The 21,664-nt window shown below is 40.0% G+C and overlaps 2 protein-coding genes and 1 pseudogene across 2 annotated transcripts; 2 read left to right on the forward strand and 1 right to left on the reverse strand.

Moving 5' to 3' along the window:
• The first annotated feature begins 926 nt into the window (after positions 1 to 926).
• Positions 927 to 1,907, forward strand: LOC118851293 (olfactory receptor 6C2-like). The gene has a single exon (XM_036760756.1). It carries the CDS (start codon positions 927 to 929, stop codon positions 1,905 to 1,907), a length of 981 nt encoding a protein of 326 aa, XP_036616651.1.
• A 14,177-nt stretch (positions 1,908 to 16,084) lies between these two features.
• Positions 16,085 to 17,032, reverse strand: LOC118850767 (olfactory receptor 6C2-like). Its single transcript, XM_036760404.1, has one exon. The coding sequence runs from the start codon at positions 17,021 to 17,023 to the stop codon at positions 16,085 to 16,087; it is 939 nt and encodes a 312-aa protein (XP_036616299.1). The 5' UTR covers positions 17,024 to 17,032.
• A 225-nt stretch (positions 17,033 to 17,257) lies between these two features.
• LOC118851294 lies at positions 17,258 to 18,265 on the forward strand (annotated as a pseudogene).
• Positions 18,266 to 21,664: the final 3,399 nt, after the last annotated feature.

The following is a 21,664-nucleotide window of genomic DNA, read 5'->3' on the forward strand; positions in this document are numbered from 1 at the left end:
GAGGCACTCAATGACAGAGATACTGGAATGTGCCAGTAAATGTACAATAATCTTTGGAGCATGATACACTTTTTCTTGGGGAGGCAATTGGGATTAAGTGACTTTCCCAGGGTCACACAGCTAGTAAGCGTCAAGTGTCTGAGGCTGGATTTGAACTCAGGTTTTCCTGGCTCCAAGGCCAGTGCTCTATCCACTGCACCACCTAGCTGCTCCAGTATTATGCACATTTAAGTTTAAACTGAATCAATATTTCATCAATAATATTTTCTCCATCACTTTCTTAAACCTAGTCAACAAACAAAAGAATAAACTAAGCCCTGATTTGTAGTGTTTGCAGATTTCTGAGGTTTAAATAAACATTCACATTGAAAATTTAACAATTGGCTCACTCCTGGTAGGAAGGGAAATCAGAGGCCGTCTAGTTCAATGTATATAGCCATCTCTTCTATTACAGAAGTCCTAATTCCCCTTCGAAGGAAAAACAAACAGAATAACTGAAGAAGCAGTCCACCTTGGGGTATCTCTAAGTGATGGGAAGACGGAAGGCCTTTCTACTTCTGGATGGCTCTAGGTAATAGGATGTGGAGTGTCCTGCCTCAGGAGCCAGTTGAATCTTCACCACTGAAAAGAAGGGTAGATAAACACTTGTCAGAGATGCTCTAGTAAGAATTCCTGTTCAGGTGTGCCTTGGAATAGATGAACTCTAGGCATCCTTCCAGTACTGAGATAGTGTAATTCTGGAAAAAAAAGCCTTGTCTTTACCCTGATATACAACTCAAAGGAGCAATGCCAATATTAGAATTATTCAGAGATATGTGTGAGCAACTAGCTTCCTTTTTTTCTTTACTTACTTTACTAATTTGTCACCCTCTAGTGCTGTTTCAATTTCTGCTAAATCCAGGTCAACCAGAAGTCATAAGTCAGAGATGCAAAACCACACAGGAACAACTATATTCATCCTACGGGGATTGACAGATGACCCACAGCTGCAGATCCTGATTTTCATTTTTCTATTTCTCACCTATATGCTGAGTGTAATTGGCAATCTCACCATCATTACCCTCACCTTGATGGATCCCCACCTTAAGACTCCCATGTATTTTTTCCTTCGAAATCTTTCCTTCTTAGAATTCTCATTCACAAATACTTACATTCCTAGATACCTCTACAGCATTTCAACTGGGGACAATACCATTTCCCGTAATGCTTGCTTCACCCAAATATTTTTTGTCATTATTCTTGGGGCAACAGACTTTTTCCTTTTGGCCATCATGTCCTATGACCGCTATGTGGCCATTTGCAAACCTTTACGTTACACAAGCATCATGAGCAACAGAGTGTGTAACCAGCTCCTCTTGGGTTGTTGGCTGACTGGGCTGATGATCATCCTCCCCCCACTTAGCCTGACCTTCCAGTTGGAATTCTGTGACTCCAATGTCATTGACCATTTTGGCTGTGATGCATTTCCCCTGTTGGAGATTGTGTGCTCAGACACAAAATTCATAGAAAATATGGGTCTCTTCTGTGCTACATTTACACTTATTATCACCTTACTCTTGGTGTTTCTGTCCTACGGATACATCGTTAGGACAATTCTGAGATTCCCATCAGTGCAGCAAAGGAACAAGGCCTTTTCTACCTGTTCCTCTCACATCATTGTTGTCTCTATGTCTTATGGCAGTTGCATCTTCCAATATCTCAAACTATCTGCTGCTGATGGAGTGGCTTTGAATAAGGTAATCGCCATGCTCACAGTTTCTGTGATCCCTAGTGTAAACCCATTTATATATACTTTGAGGAACAAACAAGTAATACAAGCTTTTAAGGATTCAATGAAACGGATTACATTCTTCTTAAAACAGGCTCCTGAGTTTGATAGGGGAAATGGTCCAGGTAAAGCTGAGTAACCTTTAATTATCTGTCCTTCGTTCAATACTTTAAAAAATGTTTTCATTAATTATTTTAGATATACAGCATGGAGTCCTGGATAGAGGACTAGTCCTGAGGCAGGAACGCCTAGGCTCTAGTCTTGTCTCTAATGTACTAGATGTAGAGGTATGGAAGTCAGTTAATCTTTCAGGGCCTCAGGCATCTCTGTAACACTGCAAATTGCTAATTCAAAATTATTTTTTGTAACTTATGGAATAAGACAAGCATTTTCATAACATAGTATAATAAAAAGATAACTGTATGTGAGATTACAAATTTATTATGTACAACTCGCTATTATTTTTAAATATATAATAGTTACCATGGAAATTTCTTTTTCCCTTTCTTTTCTTCCTTCTCTCTCATCCTACCCTAGAGGTGACTTCCATTTTTATACACACACACAAGCACACACACACACATACACACACTCTTAGACACAGATCATAGATATATAGATAGATGTAGTTCTTCTGTTCAGACTTCTATTTTTCATTTTTTTCCCTCTGGATGCAGATAGCATTTTTATTCATATGTTCTTTATTTTTAAATTTTGTATTTATAATAGTCAAAATTACTTATATTCTCAAAACAATATTGCTCTTACTGTATACAATGTTCTCTTGGTTCTACTCACTTTGCTCTTCACCATTTCCTTCAAGTCTTTCTATGTCTTTCTAAAATCTTTGTAGTATTCCATCACAACCATATAGCATAAGTTCCACAGTATTGAAATTGTTTTTTTTCTTCTGTAATATTTTCTCCTGAACCTGGAAGTTTTGAAACTTGGCTATGACATTCCTTTAAGTTTTCCTCCTGGGATTTCTTTCAGGTGGTGAATGGTAAATTTGTTTTCCCTGTTTTTACTTTACCTTCTTGTTCTGGAACTTCAGGACAATTTTCCTCAAAAATTCCTTATAATATTGTATCCAGATTATTTTTTTGATCATAACTTTCAGGTAGTCTGACAATTCTTATATTGTCTCTCCTTGGTCTATTCTCCAAATTCTTTACTGGTTAAACTGGTCTTTTTTTGCTACCCAATGGTGAGATTGAAAGTACATTATACCCCACCTCATAAATGCCCTTATTGGGACCATCATGAACCTTGTCCTCCAGGTGGTGATGGACATACTTGGTTAAATGAGCTGGAGAAGGAAATGGCAAAACTCCATTATCTTTGTAAGAAAACCTCCCTTGGCTCACAGAGAGTCAAATACTACTTCACAATAACAACAAAGTAAGAAAAATCAACCATGATTTCTGAGTGGCCTTAGAAGTCTGCCTCTGTTAACTTCTTTCACCTACAGAAGCCCATATTTGCCCTTTGAATCATTGGCATTGGGCCCAGCTGTGCCTGCTGAACTCCCAGAGATTACCCCTGAATCTCTCTAGATGCTAAAATTGGCTCTGAATCTTTCCAAGTCACAGAAGTTTGCTGGTGTTTCCTGAGAAACACCTGAGTCTGTCCTTGTTTTTTGGTCAACAGCTCAAATTGTGCTCCTGCTGCTTCACTATAGGTATAGCTATTCCATCCCCCCTCCTTATCACTGAGTTCAATTTTAGGCATTAACTGGGAGGTTAAATTCCACCTGCTCTGAGTTAAAGAAAAGGTTCCATTAGAATGAAGGAAATAGATCCAAACTGGTTCATCTGAATTTTGAAAGCCAGGCCCAGCGGTTCTCCCCCTAAAATTAGAGAAAGTATTACTTGCTGTATCAGTGGAAGAAGCACACTGTACCTTTGGAAGAAAACTCTCCCCAAGAAAGATTAAACTGGAGCTACGTGAGAACCTTGGTGAGGAAAATGCATGCAAGGAAATGTCCCTTTAAGTCTTTTGCCAGTGTAATAGTCATTTAGGCACAGTTTGGACAATCTGCTTGCTGATGCAGGGCTAAGGCACTAAAGACTCTGGAAGCTGTCTTTCTCCCCCCACCCCATCTCTCTCTTTGTTTATTTTATTTTTTGCGTTGCAAACTTTATTCTTTTTTTTTTTAGAATTTTATTTTTCCCCAGGTTAAGTAAAAACAATTTTAAACATTCATTTTTAAAACTTTGAGTTCCAAATTCTCTCCCTTCCTCCCTACTCACCCCCTCTTACTGAAAAGGCAAGCAATTATATATAGGTGATATATGTATTGTCATGCAAAACATTTCCATAATACTCATGTTGTGAAAGAAAACAGACAAAACGAAACCTCAATAAAAAAGAAAGGAAAAAAAGTGTGCTTTAATCTCTATTCAGACACCATCACTTCTTTCTTTGGGGGTGAAAAGCATCTGGCATTGAAAAGTAAGTCCTTCAGAGTTTCCTTGGATAGTTGTATTGGTGAGAATTGCTAAGTCATTCACAATTCATTATCGCACAAGATTGCTGTTACTTCCTACACTATATGTTTCACTTTGCATCAACTCATGTAAGTTTTTCCAGGTTTTTCCGAGAGCATCCTGTTCATCATTTCTTATAGTACAATACGATTCCATTGTAATCACATACACAACTTGTTGAGTCATTCCCCAATTGATGGGTATCCCCTCAGTTTCTAATCTTTTGCCCCCAGAAAAGAGCTGCTATAAATATTTTTGTACGTATACATCCTCTCCCTTTTTGTTTTTTTATCTCTTTTGGGATTCAGACCTATGTAACAACAGTGCTACTTGCAGCTGCTGTGGGGCTGAAAGACCAATAACACCAGCACACAGGAGGGCTGCTAGCACAAATTTTTGATCTGCTTTTCTAAGGAAACCAACTTAAAGGGGTAAACAATCTTACTTTAATTAAACATACATATATCATTCACTTAGTTCAGGGGAAAAGCCAGCACCCTGAACTTCAGAGCAAACAAAAACAGGAATTACAAGCATAAATTATATAAACAGAGCAAATAACACAAATCAGTCTATCCATAGCAATACATAGTTACCCGAGAGACAAGCATCAACATCTGGGTTTTCATAGCCAGGAGGGCTCCTTGATGGTTACCCAGAGCCTCCACACCAATACTCTTCCAATGAGTGTGTACTTCTTCAGGGTCTGAGGGCATCACAACCATGCGACTCAAACCCATGTGACCTAAGCAGGTCATCAAAGACTCCCGATTCAATCAAAGATTCTTCATTGAAAGAAAGGCAAGGCTCAATCAAAGGCACCTGATGGCCTTAGTGCTGAGAAGGACTCCAAAAAAAGACAAAAGGTCCCACTTTACCTTCCTGATTGATTATCTTAGCATTCCAAAAGAGAAAACAGTAAAAAAAGTCCAACCCTTCATACCATTACAATGTAGTAGTGGTATTGCTAGGTCAAAGGACATGTATGGTTTAATAGCCCTTTGGGTATAGTTCTAAATTTCTCTACAGAATGGTTGAATCAATTCACAACTCCACCAATAGTGTATTCATGTTTCATTTTTCCCACATCTCCTCCAACATTTGTCATTTGCCTTTTCTCTTCTATTAGCCATTGTAATAGGTATAAGATAGTACCTCAGAATTGTTTTTACTTTTCTCCAATCAATATTTGAGTTAGAGTATTTTTTTTGTATGGTTATAGATACTTTTGATCACTTCATCTGAAAACTGATCATATCTTTTGATCATTTGTCACTTGGGGAATGGCACTTATTTTTATAAATTTGAATCAGTTCTCTATATCTTGGAGAAATGAAGCCTTTGAAACTTGCTTCAAATTGTTTTCACGATTACTATTGCTAACTGTTTATTTCCTCCATTCAACCCCCTCCATTTATTCTATTCTGTCCTTTTACCCTGTCCCTCCTCAAAAGTGTTTTGCTTTTGACTACCCCCTCCCCCATTCTTCCATCCCTTATATCACTCTTTTCTTCTCTTATCCTATTCCCTTCCCAATTTCCTGTAGGGTAAGATAGATTACTAAACTCAATTGAGTGTGTATGTTATATCCTCTTTGAGCCAATTCTGGTGAGAGTATGGTTCACTCACTCTCCCTCACTTCCCCCTCTACTATAAAAGCTTTTTCTTGCATCTTTTTTGTGAGATAATTTACCCTTTTCTACCTTTCCTTTACCCTTTTTCCAAGTACATTTCTCTCTCACCCTTTAATTTTATGTTTTTAGATAACATCCCTTCATATTCAACTCAAACCTGTTTCCTGTGGTTATATTCCTTCTATCTGGCCTAATAATGAGAAAATTCTTATGAGTTTTAAGTGTCATCTTGCCATGTAGGAATGTAAACAGTTCAATCTTGAGTACCTTATGATTTCTCTTGGCTGTTTGCTTTTTTATGTTTCTTTTGAATCTCATATTTGAAAGTCAAATTTTCTGTTCAGCTCTGATCTTTTTGTTAAGAATGCTTGAAAGTCCTCTATTTTATTGAATATCAATTTTTCCTCTGAAGGATTATATGTGATTCTTGATTGTAATCCTATCTCCTTTGCCCTCCAAAATGTCATATTCCAAGCCTTCTGAACCTTTAATGCAGAAGCTGCTAAATCTTGTGTTATCCTGAATTATTTCTTTCTGGCTGCTTGCAATATTTTCTCCTTTACCTGGGAACACTAGAATTTTGCTATGGTATTCTTGGCAGTTTTCATTTTGGGATACCTTTAAGGAGGTGATAAGGCAATTGTTTCAATTTCTATTTTACCTTCTGGTTCTAGAACTTCAAGTCAGTTTTCCTTGTTAATTTCTTGAAACATGATGTCTAGGCTATTTTTTTGATCATGGCTTTCAGGTAGTCCAATAATTTTAAAATGATCTCTCCTGGATCTATTTTCCAGGTCAGTTGTTTTTCCAATAAGATATTTCACATCATCTTCTTTTTTTATTCTTTTGGTTCTGTTTGATTGCTTTATGATTTCTCATAAAGTCATTAGCTTCCTTTTGCTCCATTCTAATTTTTAAGGAATTGTTTTCTTCAGTGAGCTTTTGTATTTCCTTTTCCATCTGGCCAATTCTGCTTTTTAAGACATTCTTCTCCTTATTGGCTTTTTGGACCTCTTTTACCATTTGGCCCAGTCTGTTCTGTATTTTCTTCAGTATTTTTTATGTTTCCTTCATGAAGCTGTTGACTCGTTTTTCATGATTTTCTTGTGTCACTCTCATTTCTCTTCCCAATCTTTAGTCTCCCTCTCTTACTTGATTTTCAAAATCCTTTCTGAGCTATTTCATGGTCTGAGACCAATTAATATTTTTCTGGAGGCTTCAGGTGGAGGAGCTTTGTTTTCTTCTGAATGTGTGTTTTGATATTCCTTGTCACCATAGTAACTTTCTAGAGTCAGAGATTTTTCTGTTGTTTGCTCATTTCCCCATCCTTTTACTTAGATTTTGACTCTTTGTTAAAGTAGGGTTGTGCTTACATGGTGGATGGCTCATTGTCCCAGGCTTCAGGGGTTTTGTGTAACTGTTTTCAGAGATATTCTAGAGACCTGTAAATTCAGTTCTTCCAAGGTGGTTATTATCTAAGAAGTGGTGTTTATGACTCTCCTGGCCTGTGTTCTGGTCTGTGAGTGACCACAAGCACTCTTTTCTGTCCTGGAACTATAAGGAGAATCCCCCCTCCACTGTGGCCACAAGCTCTGCTGTGCTGGTGCTCCTCATCCCTCTGTGATTGTCACCCAGGACTGTGACCTGGATCTGATTATAGGCAAAGCAACAGAGTCTTGCCTCAGTGCTAGTTAAAGGACCCCTGTAATCTCCTTCTGACTAGTTATTTGACCCCCATATTCTTTGTGGGCTAAGAGCTCTGGAAGCAGCCACTGCTTCCAAGGCCTGCTCTTGGTTTGCTGGGGCCAGGGCTATGCTAGCACAGTCTGTAAGGGACATCCAGGTATGACAGACCTTTCCTACTGACCTTCTAAGTTATCTTTGGCATCTGTGGGCTGAGAGATTTGGAAACCACCACTGCTGCCAATGATTCAATCACCTGAGGTCTGTTCCTGGTTTGCCAGGGTTGGTCTATGCTGGCACAGCCTGTGCTAGACTATGCTCCTCTCTCACTGGTACAGCAGACTTTTCCTACCAACCTTCCAAGTTGTCTTGGCCTGGGAATTTGTTTCACACTGTCTTTTTGTGGTCCTGCTGCTCTAGAATTTTTTTAGAGTCATTATTTAAAGGTATTTGTAGGGTTTTTGGGGACAGCTCAGGTGATTCCCTGCCTTTACCCCACCATCTTGGTTCCACCTTTTGAAGTTGTATTTCTTTCCAGCAAGTTAAGAGACCAGGCTATTGTAAGATAAGTACTGGAGAGCAGAGATTTCCATCATAGCAGAAGCTCTTAAATCTATTTCTAGAGAGATATGTGTGGAGAGAACTGGAAATTCTTAATGACTTGGAGTAGCCTAGATGGTGGTGGGGGCAGATGAAGGATACTTTCTAGGATGTTGAGTAAGCCTTGTCTCTGATAGTGGCTAGAGTTTTTTTCTTTCTTGGACTTTCTGCTTGTCTCATCTAGAAAAGGAAAGGACTCTGTCTACTTAGAGAAGCCTCTGTGTTAATGGTCAATCAACTCTCTCCCTATTTCTCCCTTTTAAAGGAGAATGCTTCCACACGGTCAATATTCATTACCACTAAGGGTTTCTTTGATCTTTAAATTTGCTTATTGATTGTTTATATTTTAACATGGATTCTAGAAAAAGGCAAAATAAGTTTTATGGTGTCTTGAATTATTATGTCTTTGCTATAGAAGGAGGGGATTAACTGGTGAGTGTGTGTGTGTGTGTGTGTGTGTGTGTGTAAGGAACCCTGAATAATTAGCTCCTTTGAACTCAGCAAGCTGGGGCACCAACTTGCATCCTTCTTAATTGACAAATTGCCTGGGGATACAAAATATGTTGTGAATTTTATTAGTTGTCTGTATTTATAAGCTTTTAAACTTTTCCAATTTTACTTTTTAAAGATTTGTTCTCATCAGTGAATTTTTTTTCCATTTTTTTCTTTTACCTCTCTAATTTGGTTTTTAAAATCTTCCTTGAGCTCTTCCAGGAATGCTTTTTGGGCTTGAGATCAGTTCACATTCCCTTTTGAGGTTTCAGCTGTGTGTATAGTATCAATGCTGTCCTCTTCTGAATCAGTATTTTGATCTTCCCTGTTGCCACAACAAGAATCAACGGTCCTTGTTTTTCTGGATTGCTTCTTCATGGTGGTTGTCTTTTTCCTGGCTTTTGAAGTGGATCTCTGCTTCTAGGGACCAGCAGGCTCTGTCCCAAGCTTCTTGTGCTGGGAACTAGTGGCATTGTGTGGCTTTGTGTGATGTGGCCTCTGGTTTTTTTCAGCTAAAGGCTATATGATGCTGCTGCTCACCTGGTGCTTAGCTGAAGCTGGCGGGTGTGTGCCAAGGCAGAGGCCAGGTGATGTCTTTTTGAGTTCCCCGGGTTACACTGGAGCTTCTAGTGTAAGGTGTGGGGGAGGGATTGTCTGGCTGCTGGCAGTCTCCTATTCCCAGAGGGCTGCATTATAGCATGGGTGATCTCAGCTCTTGTCTTCTTTGGTATTTGCCACTTCCCCTGGCTGTGTAAAGGCACATCTGAGGTCCTGTTGTTGGTGCTTTCAAGCTCCACCCCCTGGGGCTCAGAAACTCCTGCTGGTCTGCTAGGATGCCTCCCTTCCTATGCTGGTCTCCTTCCTCCACCACAAGAAGGGCCTGCCTCACCAGCCTCCCTAGCTGAAAGAGTGCTGAACTCTCACTTCTGGCTCCTCTATTCTTCCAGGGTTTTTTTTCCCAGGGTAGTAATCTCTGGGTCATTCAAGGTGAGGGAGGGATGAGAGTCCCTATGTTTTACTCAGTCATCATGGTTCCTGGAAGTTCAAGAAGGTGAGTTTCAAACCTTTAGAATGTGGGCTGAAAGCCTCAGGAGTAGCTGCTGCCATGGCTGTAGGCTCTGTGCTGTTGTCTCACCTAGCTCCAACAGACTCCCGTCCTGGGCTGAGAGTCCTGTGGATCACCACTGCAGCTGACAGTTCAGCCCTGGGTCTGTTCCCACTTCTGCTCTGGTGTGGTTTAGTTCCATGAGCTCAGTGCTCTCCTAACCCAGTCTATTAAATTTTCAAAGAAAGTAAACTATATGGGACTTGGGCCCTTTCTCTAGACTAAAAGCCTTGGGAGATTAATATCTCTATCATTAATAGTTGTACAATGGATCCTTGTGTTTTCTTTATCACCAATGTGAGGGGACTGGTAGAGAGAGGTAGGGGCTTCCTGAGCAGTGTTCTAATGGGCACAGACAGACATGGTTAGGGAGAATCAATTCCATTCAATCACCAGAACAGGAGAATGCAGTTCATCCAAACTGCCTTTCACAGTAACATCTTCTGGGTAATGTCAAGTTAAAATCAGAGTGAAGTATTGCTTTTAGATAGTACTTTGAATGTTTTGGATCTCTAGTACATTAGATCAAAGATTCAAATATGAAGAGAAATGGGCAGGCTGTATTGACTGCATAGAACTAGATATAGAACCAGGATAGAACAGCCATTTCCTAAGCCTGGAATCTAGTCTTCCACATTAGGTTTCCATTTCATCTTCTGTGCCTTTTGAAATTCTGGCTGAAGTTCAGTATCTGCTTCAGATGACATGTTTTCCCCGAAACCTTCCATAATCCCCACACGTATGAAAACAAGCTCATCTACAGAAAAATACACTTTGTACTTCTCCTAAAAGCTTGCTTTTTTCTAATTTACATTACAACAAATTATGCCATCGAATTTTCTTCTCAGCTGGATTTTAAGTACCAGGAGTACAATGACAATGAGTTGTTTATTCTCATACCATCCAGAGGATGTAGGATGGTACCATGTATACGGCAGACATTTAGATCATCTTTTTGTTCATTTGAATGGGTCAATGGGAGGAAAGAGTAAGACTATTTCCTAATCAAGGATATCAAGCAACAGGCAAAACCAAAGACATTCAGGTGCTGGCTACATTATAACTCACTGCCTTGGATTGATGATTGAATTTACATGGATCAAGTTCCATATTGAGGACTTCTTAATAATGTTGTACTTTGCCAAGGTTTGTTAAGTTCAGAATAAAAAACAAATAAAAAAGAAAACAGTTTGGAACTGTGCTATAAAGGTCATGAAACTGCACGTATGCTTACACTCAGAGAAACTAGTACTAGACATATACCTCAAAGAGGTCAAAGTAGAAGGGAAAGGACCCATATGTACCACAATATTTATAGTAGTATTTTCTATTGCTGCAGAGATCTGGAAGTAAAGTGGGTCCATAATTGGTCATTTGCTGTACAAACTCTAGTGTCACAGGAACTATGAAATGGAACAAAAAGTTATTATACTAAAAGAAATGAGGGCTGCCTGAATGCTGGTCTAGCCTTCTCTCCTGCTGTGGTGTGGGCTTGGGTTACCTGGGCTCTTTGTTGGGCATAGGGTTCTTGGGCACTGATGTAACTTTGTTTGCTGTTGTGGCTTGGGTGTGGGTTGATTCCATGCTGTGCCATCCACCTACCCTGGCATATTTGCTCTCAGAGCCTCCATAGGTTTCTGGTATTTTTCTTGTGAAGTGCTAAACTGTATGGAGGCACTTGTACCAGTTTCCCTTTGTTCTTTGCGGTGCAATTTTAGAACTCCTCTATCAGTCTACTTCCATCTTAGCTGCAAGTTGACAAAGTGTATGGGTGATAACATTGGTTCTTATATAGGGTTGTAGGATGAAGTCCATCAGCAGACTAGGTCTTTGAATGGTCTTCTTTCAAAAGAAACAGAGTTCGTAACTAGAATTGGAGGCAGTAGTATTATATATTGAGAATGTATTCTCATGTGAGGGTATCTATGATCATAGCAAGAAGTTATTTGGTTAAAGGTCAGTGGAGAGAAAAATAGAATTGATTTTTGTTGTTGGAATATACTACAGACCACCTGAACAGAAAGAGGCATTAGATTAGGTGTTTGGGTAACAGATACATGCTTGGTAAAGTCATGATATAAGTGACCTCCCCTTGCTCTTCCCCCTCTTCTCTCCAGAATTCAGATTTCTTATTTTCCTGTTTCCTTGCCTAGAAGCCTGATCTTTCATATTAAAAGGAAGTGTGATATAGTGGAAAAAATAACAAAAAGCATTTATTTAGCATTTATTATGTACCAGGAATTCTGCTAAAATGCTGGGAATTTAAGTACAAGCAGAAAGAAAATAGTCCCTCCTCTGCAGGGGCTTAAATCCTATAAGGAAGGTGAGAATGGGACAGGGGAATCAAGGTGGACAACATCAGAGCATGCTATGGAACAGACAGGTCAAAGACAGCCACATGCAGTCCACAACACTCTCAAGTCTGCCTTAAACCAGAGTAAAATGTGATTGAGAAATATTTAACAAGGAAATTAAATACAATACAATAGATGGTGTTAATATGTGGTTTTCTAGAAGATATCCTTATGTGCTTTACTGGCCCCCATTTCTATTTGAGTTTGACACCACTGGTATAGAAATTCCAGAGAACCAGCAGTGTAGACTGGAGAGGAATGAAGACAAGGTTGGCCTAGGCATCCTCCTTAAAATGGAGGTTCTGGCAGGTACCAACTCATCAAAGGGTCCTCCCAGGGATAGAGGGGATTTCTGATGTGAAAGTAGCCCAGAGGTGGAACAAGCTTCTAGAGTGGAGGTTTCTTTGGCATGGTAGAGAAAGTCCTTTTTAGAGTTAGGAGTACATTAGAAGGAGTCGTGAATTTGGATTTAGTCAAATGATTTAAAATCTTTGAGAGCCTCAGTTTCATCATCTGTAAAATTGAGATAAGACTTAAAATGACGTGCTTCATAGGATTATTGTGAGGAAAATACTTTTACAATTGGCATATACATGTGTCTTGCCATTTTGGATTATCCCCTTATTTGAGGATAGCCACCACACTGTGACAACAACTATCTTTCAGCAAGGCAGTATAGTGAATAGAGCACTGGACCTGGAGTCAGGAAGATCTGAGTTCAAATTCAGCTGCTGACTCTTACTACCTGTATGTCTCTAGACCAGCCGCTCAGCCCCTATTTGTTTCAGTTCTTTATCTGTAAAATGGCAACATCATGAAGAAGGAAATGGCAAACCATTCCAGAATCTTTGCCAAGAAAACCCCAGGGACAAGTCCATGGGATCGTGAAGCATTGGACAAGACTGAAAGGCTGAACCACAATTCTTGCCTTTAGTTATAATTTATTTCCCAATAAAGTTGGATAAATTTATAGTTTATGTGGTTCTAACATTTATGATTTGTAGCTTTTCATCTTCCTCCCAACTTGTTGGGTACAGGGTAAGATCACAGAGTTGTAATGATTTTCATCATTTCTTGTGATTTATTTTGGATTTAGCAGTAAATTTTTCTGGACCTTTTGCATTTCTTTCTCCCCATCTAGGATTTATACTGAGAATTTGAAAATTTGGTTCCTTTCTTGATCTCTACATACTTAGTAAAGGAACCCTCAATTCTGCCATGTAAACAGTAAGCCTAAATAGATATTTGATAAAGGCCAGGCTTTCACCCCACAGACAATGCAAAACCTATGGGCTTACCCCTGAGCCGTTCAACAAGCAAGACATTCTTCCTTTCTCCAGGGATGTCCACTCCCCAGGGAAGGGAAATATCTTTGAGGTGTATACAGATTCCTCATTCTCCAGAGGCCTCATTATTATGAGATAAAGACCAGTTTATCTGTTTTGGTTTTCTGTATCAGTTGTTTTCACATTTCTCTTAGTATTCCATAGTATATAATACTCATTTTGCTAATCAACTACTTTTTACCAGTTGTACCATTGTGCTAGTCCTGGGAATGATGGTGATCTGGTTTTGGTCCAGATGCTTCATAATTTTCAATCACCAGTTTCCTTAACACTCCTTACGCTTTGTTAAGTTAGGAAGACCTAATTTCAAATCCTGCTTGAGAGTTTTGCTGACTATGTAATTCTGATGTGGAAACATATAAAATACCAATCTCCATTTTCTCTCCCTTCCCCAAGACTCTGCAGCCACTTTTAGAGATACTAAGAAACATTTTACAAGCATCTTTGTCTGAAGTCTTTGGACTAATAAGAAAGAGAATCCCAGCTCAGTCTTTCTCCTAACTATTAATTCCCAAATGAGATGCTCTTCCCGTTTTTTTCTGATTAGCCCAGGGAGGCCACCCTGATGAATTAATTAGGGTACTGGGTAGACAAAGGCAAAGGAAAGAGACTCTTCATTGATCAACCTTGCCTGAATTAGGGCTATGATTCACTTTGGAGTAGTGGTCTTTTTTTCCATGACTTTAATGGAGTAGTCATAGAGGGACTGAGGGATTTTAGGGAAATGGTTCTGCAACACTGAGTGACTTTTTTCTGGATAGATTTTCCTTACCCTGAATTGTGTAATTATATTTTGTCATATAGTGAAATTTCCTTTTTTTCAAGAATGCTGTAAATATTACTTCAAAATGACTTGCATTAGAGAGAGATGTTTCAAGCCATGAAAGGATGTGTGGGCACTTCTCTTTCTAAGAAGACCAATGCCTAGCTTAAAATAATGGTTAATTAATACATTTTTAGCATGCTTGTGCCTAAAAGGTTGGGGAAAATATTATTTTTTCTTTCACCTTGAGCAAATCACTTAATTTTCTTTTTCTTTGGAGGGGGGAAGGCAGGGCAATTGGGGTAAAGTGACTTGCCCAAGGTCACACAGGTAGTAAGTGTGTCAAGTCTGAGCCGGATTTGAACTCAGGTCCTCCTGACTCCAGGGCTGGTGCTCTACTCACTGTGCCACTTAACTGCCCCAAATCACTTAATTTTCATCAGTCTCAGTTTGCTAGGTTATAAAATAAGGTCAATAGTAATATCTACTTCACAGGGTGGTTGTAAGGATCAAATGAGATGATTTATGGAAATAACTTTGCAAAATTATTATTAATCTATTTTAATCCATAATCTAAATTATTATTATTACTCTTTGTTTGGACAGAGTGTGCAATTGTTTTTGCCCAGAGTCAGCTCCCACATAGTCTTATATCTTTGCCTAGGCCAGAGTCCAACTATTCTATGATCTCATTTACTCCTGACCCCTTTTGCCAGAAAATAAATTCAGTAGTTTCTCCCTTTGACCAGTTCCATTTAAGTATTTTATTGGGTGTCTACTATGTACAAAGGACTTAACTGTATGTTCCATGGCATCATGAAGGTGGATAATAAATTAACCTCACCCCCAGGAGTTTCTAACTTTGTTATGGAGGGAGGAAAAGTATACACATAATTATAGTGCAAATTGGAACAAAAAAGAATACATAAGTGCATAGGAGAACTATAATTAAGATGTTCTAGGATCTCTGAGAAGAGGCTGATGCTTCAGTCTGGTAGAGACAGGGAAGTAATTATAAAAATCAGTTAGGATATCATGACAGAAAATGGACCAAGAAGTTGATTAATCAGTCAGAAAAGATAAGAAAACTAAACATGGAAATGGGGCAACTTTGGCTCAATGATAGTGGAAAGGAAATTTAAGTGTAAAGGAGCAAATCTAGGCAAGAAATGCTGCAAGTTGGTATGGGCACTGGCAATAAGAAAGCAATTTATTCTGGTGCAAAGTAATCTGGCTCTGTGACTCTTTTTTAAAAAAATTGCTTAGCTCTTACATGTTTTAATTTTTAAATTTTTAAACATTTTTATTTATCCCACAAATACATGTTAAAACAATTTTTGACATTTAAAAAAATGTTTTGAATTCCAAGTTCTCTTGCTCCCTCCCCTTGCCTCTCCCTGAGCTGGTAAGCAAAGCATCCCTGAAAAAGGTATCATGACTCTTAAAGAACTTTCTAAGTGGGAAGGTTTTGGAATCTATGCCTTTGTCAATTGGGGCTTTCCTATTGCTATGTTATGCCAAGGCAGCAATTAATCTGGCAGGGTGGGCTTGAACCTACAGGTGGAGGGAGAAGCTTCCCTGGGGAGAGAAGTGAGTGAGGAGTCAGAAAACAGGGTGTATCCTGACAAAAGAGGAGCAAAAAGAATTCATTCATATTCTCTCTCTCTCTCTCTCTCTCTCCTTTCTTTCTTCCTTCCTTCCCTCTCTCCCTCTTTTTCCCCGGAATGGGAAAATGGGTCAGAAAGTTAAACTGGCTAGTCTATAGCTAAGGCTATATAGCAAGGAACATAGCAAAGAATTGTGAAGTCTTGTAAAGATTTTCCCTTTGACATCTTGACTTTGGTAGCCTCTTACTGCTTAGAGAGAAGCACAATCCTTTTAACTAAATCCTTAAAGGCTTGTATGACTTGCTTATTCCTCAGAGTGTAAATAAAGGAGTTCATCACTGGGGTGACAGATGTTGTTAGTACTGATACCACCTTGTTCAAAGCCACTCCTTCCTTTGCAGAAGGTTTCATATACATGAAGATGCAGCTGCCATAAGTGATGGAGACAACAATCATGTGGGAGGAACAGGTAGAAAAGGCCTTTTGCTTTTGCTGGGCAGAAGGGAATCTGAGAACTGTCTTTATAATGTAGGCATAGGACAAAACCACCAAGAGTAAGGTGATGATGAGTGTCAATATAGCGAAAATTAAAACCATCCTTTCCATGAACTCTGTGTCTGAGCACACAATCTTCAGCAGGGGAAATGCATCACAGCCCAAATGATCAATGACATTGGAGTCACAAAATTCCATCTGGAGGCCCAGGCTAAGTGGGGGGAGGATGATCATCAGCCCAGATAGCCAGGAACCAAGCAGGAGCTGTTTACAGACTTTGCTGTTCATGATAGTTGTGTACTGCAGAGGTTTGCAAATGGCCACATAGCGGTCATAGGACATGGTGGCCAGAAGGAAGAACTCTGCTGCCCCCAAAAAGATGACAAAGAATATTTGGGTGAAGCAAGCATCACGGGAAATGGTATTGTCCCCAGTTGACATGCTGTAGAGGTACCTGGGAATACAGGTAGTAGTAAATGAGACTTCTAAGAAGGAGAAGTTTCTGAGAAAAAAATACATGGGTGTTTTCAGATGTGGATTCACCACGGTGAGGATGATGATGGTCAGGTTCCCAATTATACTCAACATGTAGTTGAGAAATAGAAAGACAAAAAGCAAAACCTGTAGTTGTGGGTCATCTGTCAGTCCTTGCAGAATGAATAATGTAATTCCTGTATGATTTCTCATTCTCTCCTTTTGAATTTTGATGGACCTGCATATAGAATAGAGTGGGAGAGATTCAGCCTGAAGATGAGGATGGAGACAAAATAATAGCCATAGGAGTTAGGAAGAAAGAGGACGCAAGTAGCTCATGTAAAATTTGTCTTAAATACCATAACTGCATTATATTCTCCCCTTTTCAGGTACTCTCAGGATCGCTTGTTTCCATCTATCTTTTTAACATTTTTTGCCCATTCAAACATGATCTTCTGTCAAAAATCTTCTATTTCATCCATGTTTACTCAAAGCCTTTCACTGTCCTTTTCCTTAGGCACACCAAAGAGAACTGAACTTGGAATCAAACTTGGAGTTTCTAATCTTGGAGGTGACATCCGGCTCCATAATGTGAACCCACATTTCCTTTTCTGTGAAATGGGGGCTGCAGTACCTGTATTGCTTACTGTGCGGGGATGTTTTGGGAAAAAAAAAACCACCTTTGCAAACCTTAAATGTGAGCCATTATTGTTATTGTTGTTGTTACTCTGGCCTGATTGAAAACTACCTCTGGGGCAGAGCACAAAGGCAGTGGCCTCAGGGCCGGGGCCCTGTGGGTCCTGGGACTCCAGCTCAATGGGTGCTTTGTTCAGCTGCTCCTAGAGCTCGAGCAGCTGGAAAGAAAGTGGGTGGCCCTGAACGATGGAGTGGAGGAGGGCTGGTTCTCCCTCTTCAGCCTGTCAGCCCCCTTCAGTATGGGTCCTCTATGGCTCCCCTCTTCCAGGTCTGCACCAGGTAAGCAGAGAAAGTCAGGGTGTCCTTGGAGGGAAGGAGCTTCGGGGGCCTGAGTTGGGGCCTGACCCGACTAACTCTCCTTCAGTGAGCCCGAGGCTGATGGGCCGGAGTTCCAGGTGATTTTCACTAGACCTAGGGCCCAGAAGGACCTGACACCCAAGGACGCCCAAGGTGTGGTTGGTTATGGGGAGCCAGAGTCTGAGTTTTTGTTTCCTCCAGTGCTTCAGGAGGCAGCCACAGCCTCAGGGTTCTCCTTTGCAGCCCACCCCACCAACACCTGCTACTGTGGCACCTCCTGAGAGGGATCCCCTGTCCTGGTTTGGGATCTTGGTGCCCCAGGCCAAGGAAGTTTCTGGGCAGCTCTGCTGATGGCTGGAGAGATTGCAGGGCTCCAGAGCCCAATCCAGTAGGGAACAGCCCAGATTCAAGCCCCTACAATGGGAGAAACAGAAACTGCTCGATCAGCTGAAGGTGGCTTGAACACATTCTCCAACCTTGGGAGTCCAAATCAATGATTTAGTCTTTTGTTTAATGCCTATCCACCCAGTGTCTTTCTGGCCTCTGCCATCAAGTCCTTCCTAGACCTTGGCTGTTCTTTGTGCTGGCCTCCCCCTACCTCCTTTGGGAGGGAGCCTAGGCTATGAAGTTCAGTCCCCTCTTCCTGACATTTAAAGCTATGCCAAAAAAAAAAAAGAAAAAGAAATCACAGAACTCTTACAGAACTAGATAAAATCACAAGGTGGGTGGGAGTGGCAATAAATGCAAGACCTCAGGAGAAATGATGACCAAAACAGGCAGCAAAATTTGCCTGTTACAAGGAAACATCGTGTTTCTAAAAGCCATGAAAACCACTTGTAAATAATGTGAATAACAGATTGCTAGAACAAGATCCCTGAAGGAAACAGACACATTCCGGTGTTTGTTAAGCCACAAAACACCAAGTTGGTGGGGGGTAAAGAGCCCCCAGCTTCCATAGAAAGTATAGGGAGAACTAGCAAGTCCTGGCAGCAATTGGGCTCAGACCAGTGTGGTTTGCCTCCTCAAAGCCCCAAATGAGATTATGACCAAATAACAAAAGATCCCCTCCTTAGGGGTCACAAACCAGCTGAACGGGCCTTTTGAGATTGTCACTTTAGGTGAGAATTTTTAAGTAGAATATAGTACTATAGAAAGAAAGGTCCAAAGTTCTCCCTTGCTTTCTCCCAGTCAAAAAGTCCTTCACTCTTATCTGTGTCCCCCTCTCAGCTTGATTCTCTTGGCTTCTGGCCCAGACAGCCATTTTCAGCCTCATCTCTAATTTATCCCAATCAGTTGAGGTCCTCAAGCACTCAGCCTGGGGCTGGCTGAGACTCAGCCTTCTGTGTCCTGTAGGCCTAGGGCTAAAGGCTCTGGGGCAACATGGAGATGCTTCCCAACTATTTACTGTTTGAATAAATATGGGCAAAAGGGAGTTGAAGGTTGTGAGGCCTGAAGGAGTGAATTTAAACTCTAGTAAGGGAATTCTCCAGGAGACAAATGAATCCATTGAACGAACACTTAACTTGGTTACCATTAACTTTGGGTCTGAGGATATGGAGTGTCAACCATTACTGAGTTCATTCTAAGAAAGACAAAATTAGGCTATGTTTATTTTTCTCAAAGCTTGCAGAACATGCAAATAGATACGTGTACATGGGAGTTCATTGTAAACAATGAACCCAAGGATGGACAAAGGGGATTTTATATCATCTGAGGAATTCCCTCTCACCCCTCCTGCTGCCACCTCCCAGGCTCAAGGTGCCTATGTCAGCCAAAATTATGGTCTCCATGTGTGTCAACTATAATATGAGAAAGGAATTTCTAAAGTGGATAGATAGTAAATACAATATGATAGGAGAAAAAAAGAGAAAACTATTTCCTATTTTCCTCAAATTACGACCACCTTTCCTTCTCTACTTCCCTAAACATGAACTTTTTTTGGTATCTTTTTTTAGTACTCTTTCAAGGAAGACTTAGGAACCTTTGATCTAAGATGATAAGCAAGCTGGCCTTGAGAAGTATTGTGGAGGGGCAGCTAGGTGGTACAGTGAGTACAGCACCGACCCTGGAGTCAGGAGGACCTGAGTTCAAATCTGACCTCAGAGATGAGCTGTGTGACCTTGGGCAAGTCACTTAATCCCAATTGCCCTGACTTCCCCCCTCCAAAAAAAATTAAAAGTAAAAGAGAAATATTGGGCAGAGATATTGTGGAGCTCTTCAGGGTCCCTCTCCCTGTAATTCATGCTTCCATTTCCCTTTGTCATTCAATCTGCCTGAAGTTTTCCCCTTAATGTCTCAAATATGTCCTGGCTGTGGTCCTCTGTACAGTTTCTTCTGTCATTTTTCTCTTTTGTGAGTGACTTGAGTCTCATTCTGCAGGAACATACTTTCTGTACCTGTGATGTCAGAAAAAATGTGTACTGGAAATCACAGTTTCAAATTCAGCCTCTGGTTTTAATTTTTTTTTTAATCTTGGGCAAAGTTCTTTATTTCTCAGGGCCACAGTTTCTTCATCTGTTACATGGGTGAACTGTACTCATTATTCTTCATCCCATAATATTATGTAAATAAGTTCATTATAAGATGTAAGCAATGGTTTCTTCTAAGGGAGAAATTTCATTTCAAGTAGTGATTGAGTTGATGTTTTCCTAGAAAAATCTCACATTCCTTCTCCCTAGAGAGATGTGATAAGATGTTTCAGGGTCTACTGAAAATTATGTAATGTAATGTCCTACTTTTTTCTATTTTTTTTGAATTGGTAAGGCAGAGCAATTGGGGTTAAGTGACTTGCTCAAAGTCACACAGCTAGTAAATGTCAAGTGTCTGAGGCTGGATTTGAACTCAGGTCTTCCTGACCCCAGGGCCAGTGCTCTACTCACTTCATCACCTAGCTGCCCCTCATCCTACTCTTTTTTCACTCAGATTTTTGTTATGTTACATTTGTTCTTTCTTTCTAGTGTGGTTAAATGAGCTATTTCGGGTAGATTTTTTTTAAAGCAACTAACATGATTGCATTCAATGAAATTTTTGTCACATGAAGAGAACACCTTCCCTTGTGGAATTGTGGAAGTAGGTGGCATAGTGGCATTTCTGAGGAAAATTTTGAGACAAGGGGAAACTTTTCTAACAGCTCTCAAATCAAATAAGCAAGCACATCATCCACTGCCAGTGCAACTGTCTCTGTGACCCCACTCTAATGAGAATATTAAATTCAAAGGTTTTCTTATTCCTTATAAAATTTGACATCTCAGAAATCATGGCTGAATATTTTTCTGAAATAGTCTTAGTAATTCCTAATTTTGGCCATCATGCTTCTGTAGGAAAGAAGGAAAGAAATATATATTATACACCTACTGTGTGCCAGGCAATGTGCTAAGTGCTTTACAAATATGTTCTTATTTGGTTCTTTCAACAATCCTAGGAGGTAGGGTGTATTATTATCCTTATTTCAAAGTTGAGGAGCATGAGGCAGACAGAAGTTAAGTGATTTGTCCGAGGTCACACAGTATCTGAATATAGATTTAAATTTAGGTCTTCCTGACTTCATGCCCGGTGCTCTATCCATTGTATTACCCAAATCTTTTGTGTAAGGGAAATAGCCATATAAATTTGATAATGCTAGATCCAAAAGGAGGAAAATATGTGACCTAATAAACTGTTGCCATACTTACATTTCTGACAATGCTTCATGACATCAATGGCCAGAATAACCCCGACTCAAAGCTACAAACTGAGTGGAGGGAAATGGTAGTAGCACGGTGTGATTGGAGGGTCAACTTGATTTGAAAATGTCTAGCAATTACTAATGACTTGTGTGATGTTACATATATCACTTGAGCTCTCTGAGTCCCAAGTTACTCA

Source organism: Trichosurus vulpecula, chromosome 5 (genome assembly GCF_011100635.1).
Source record: "Trichosurus vulpecula isolate mTriVul1 chromosome 5, mTriVul1.pri, whole genome shotgun sequence".
Taxonomy (NCBI): domain Eukaryota; kingdom Metazoa; phylum Chordata; class Mammalia; order Diprotodontia; family Phalangeridae; genus Trichosurus; species Trichosurus vulpecula.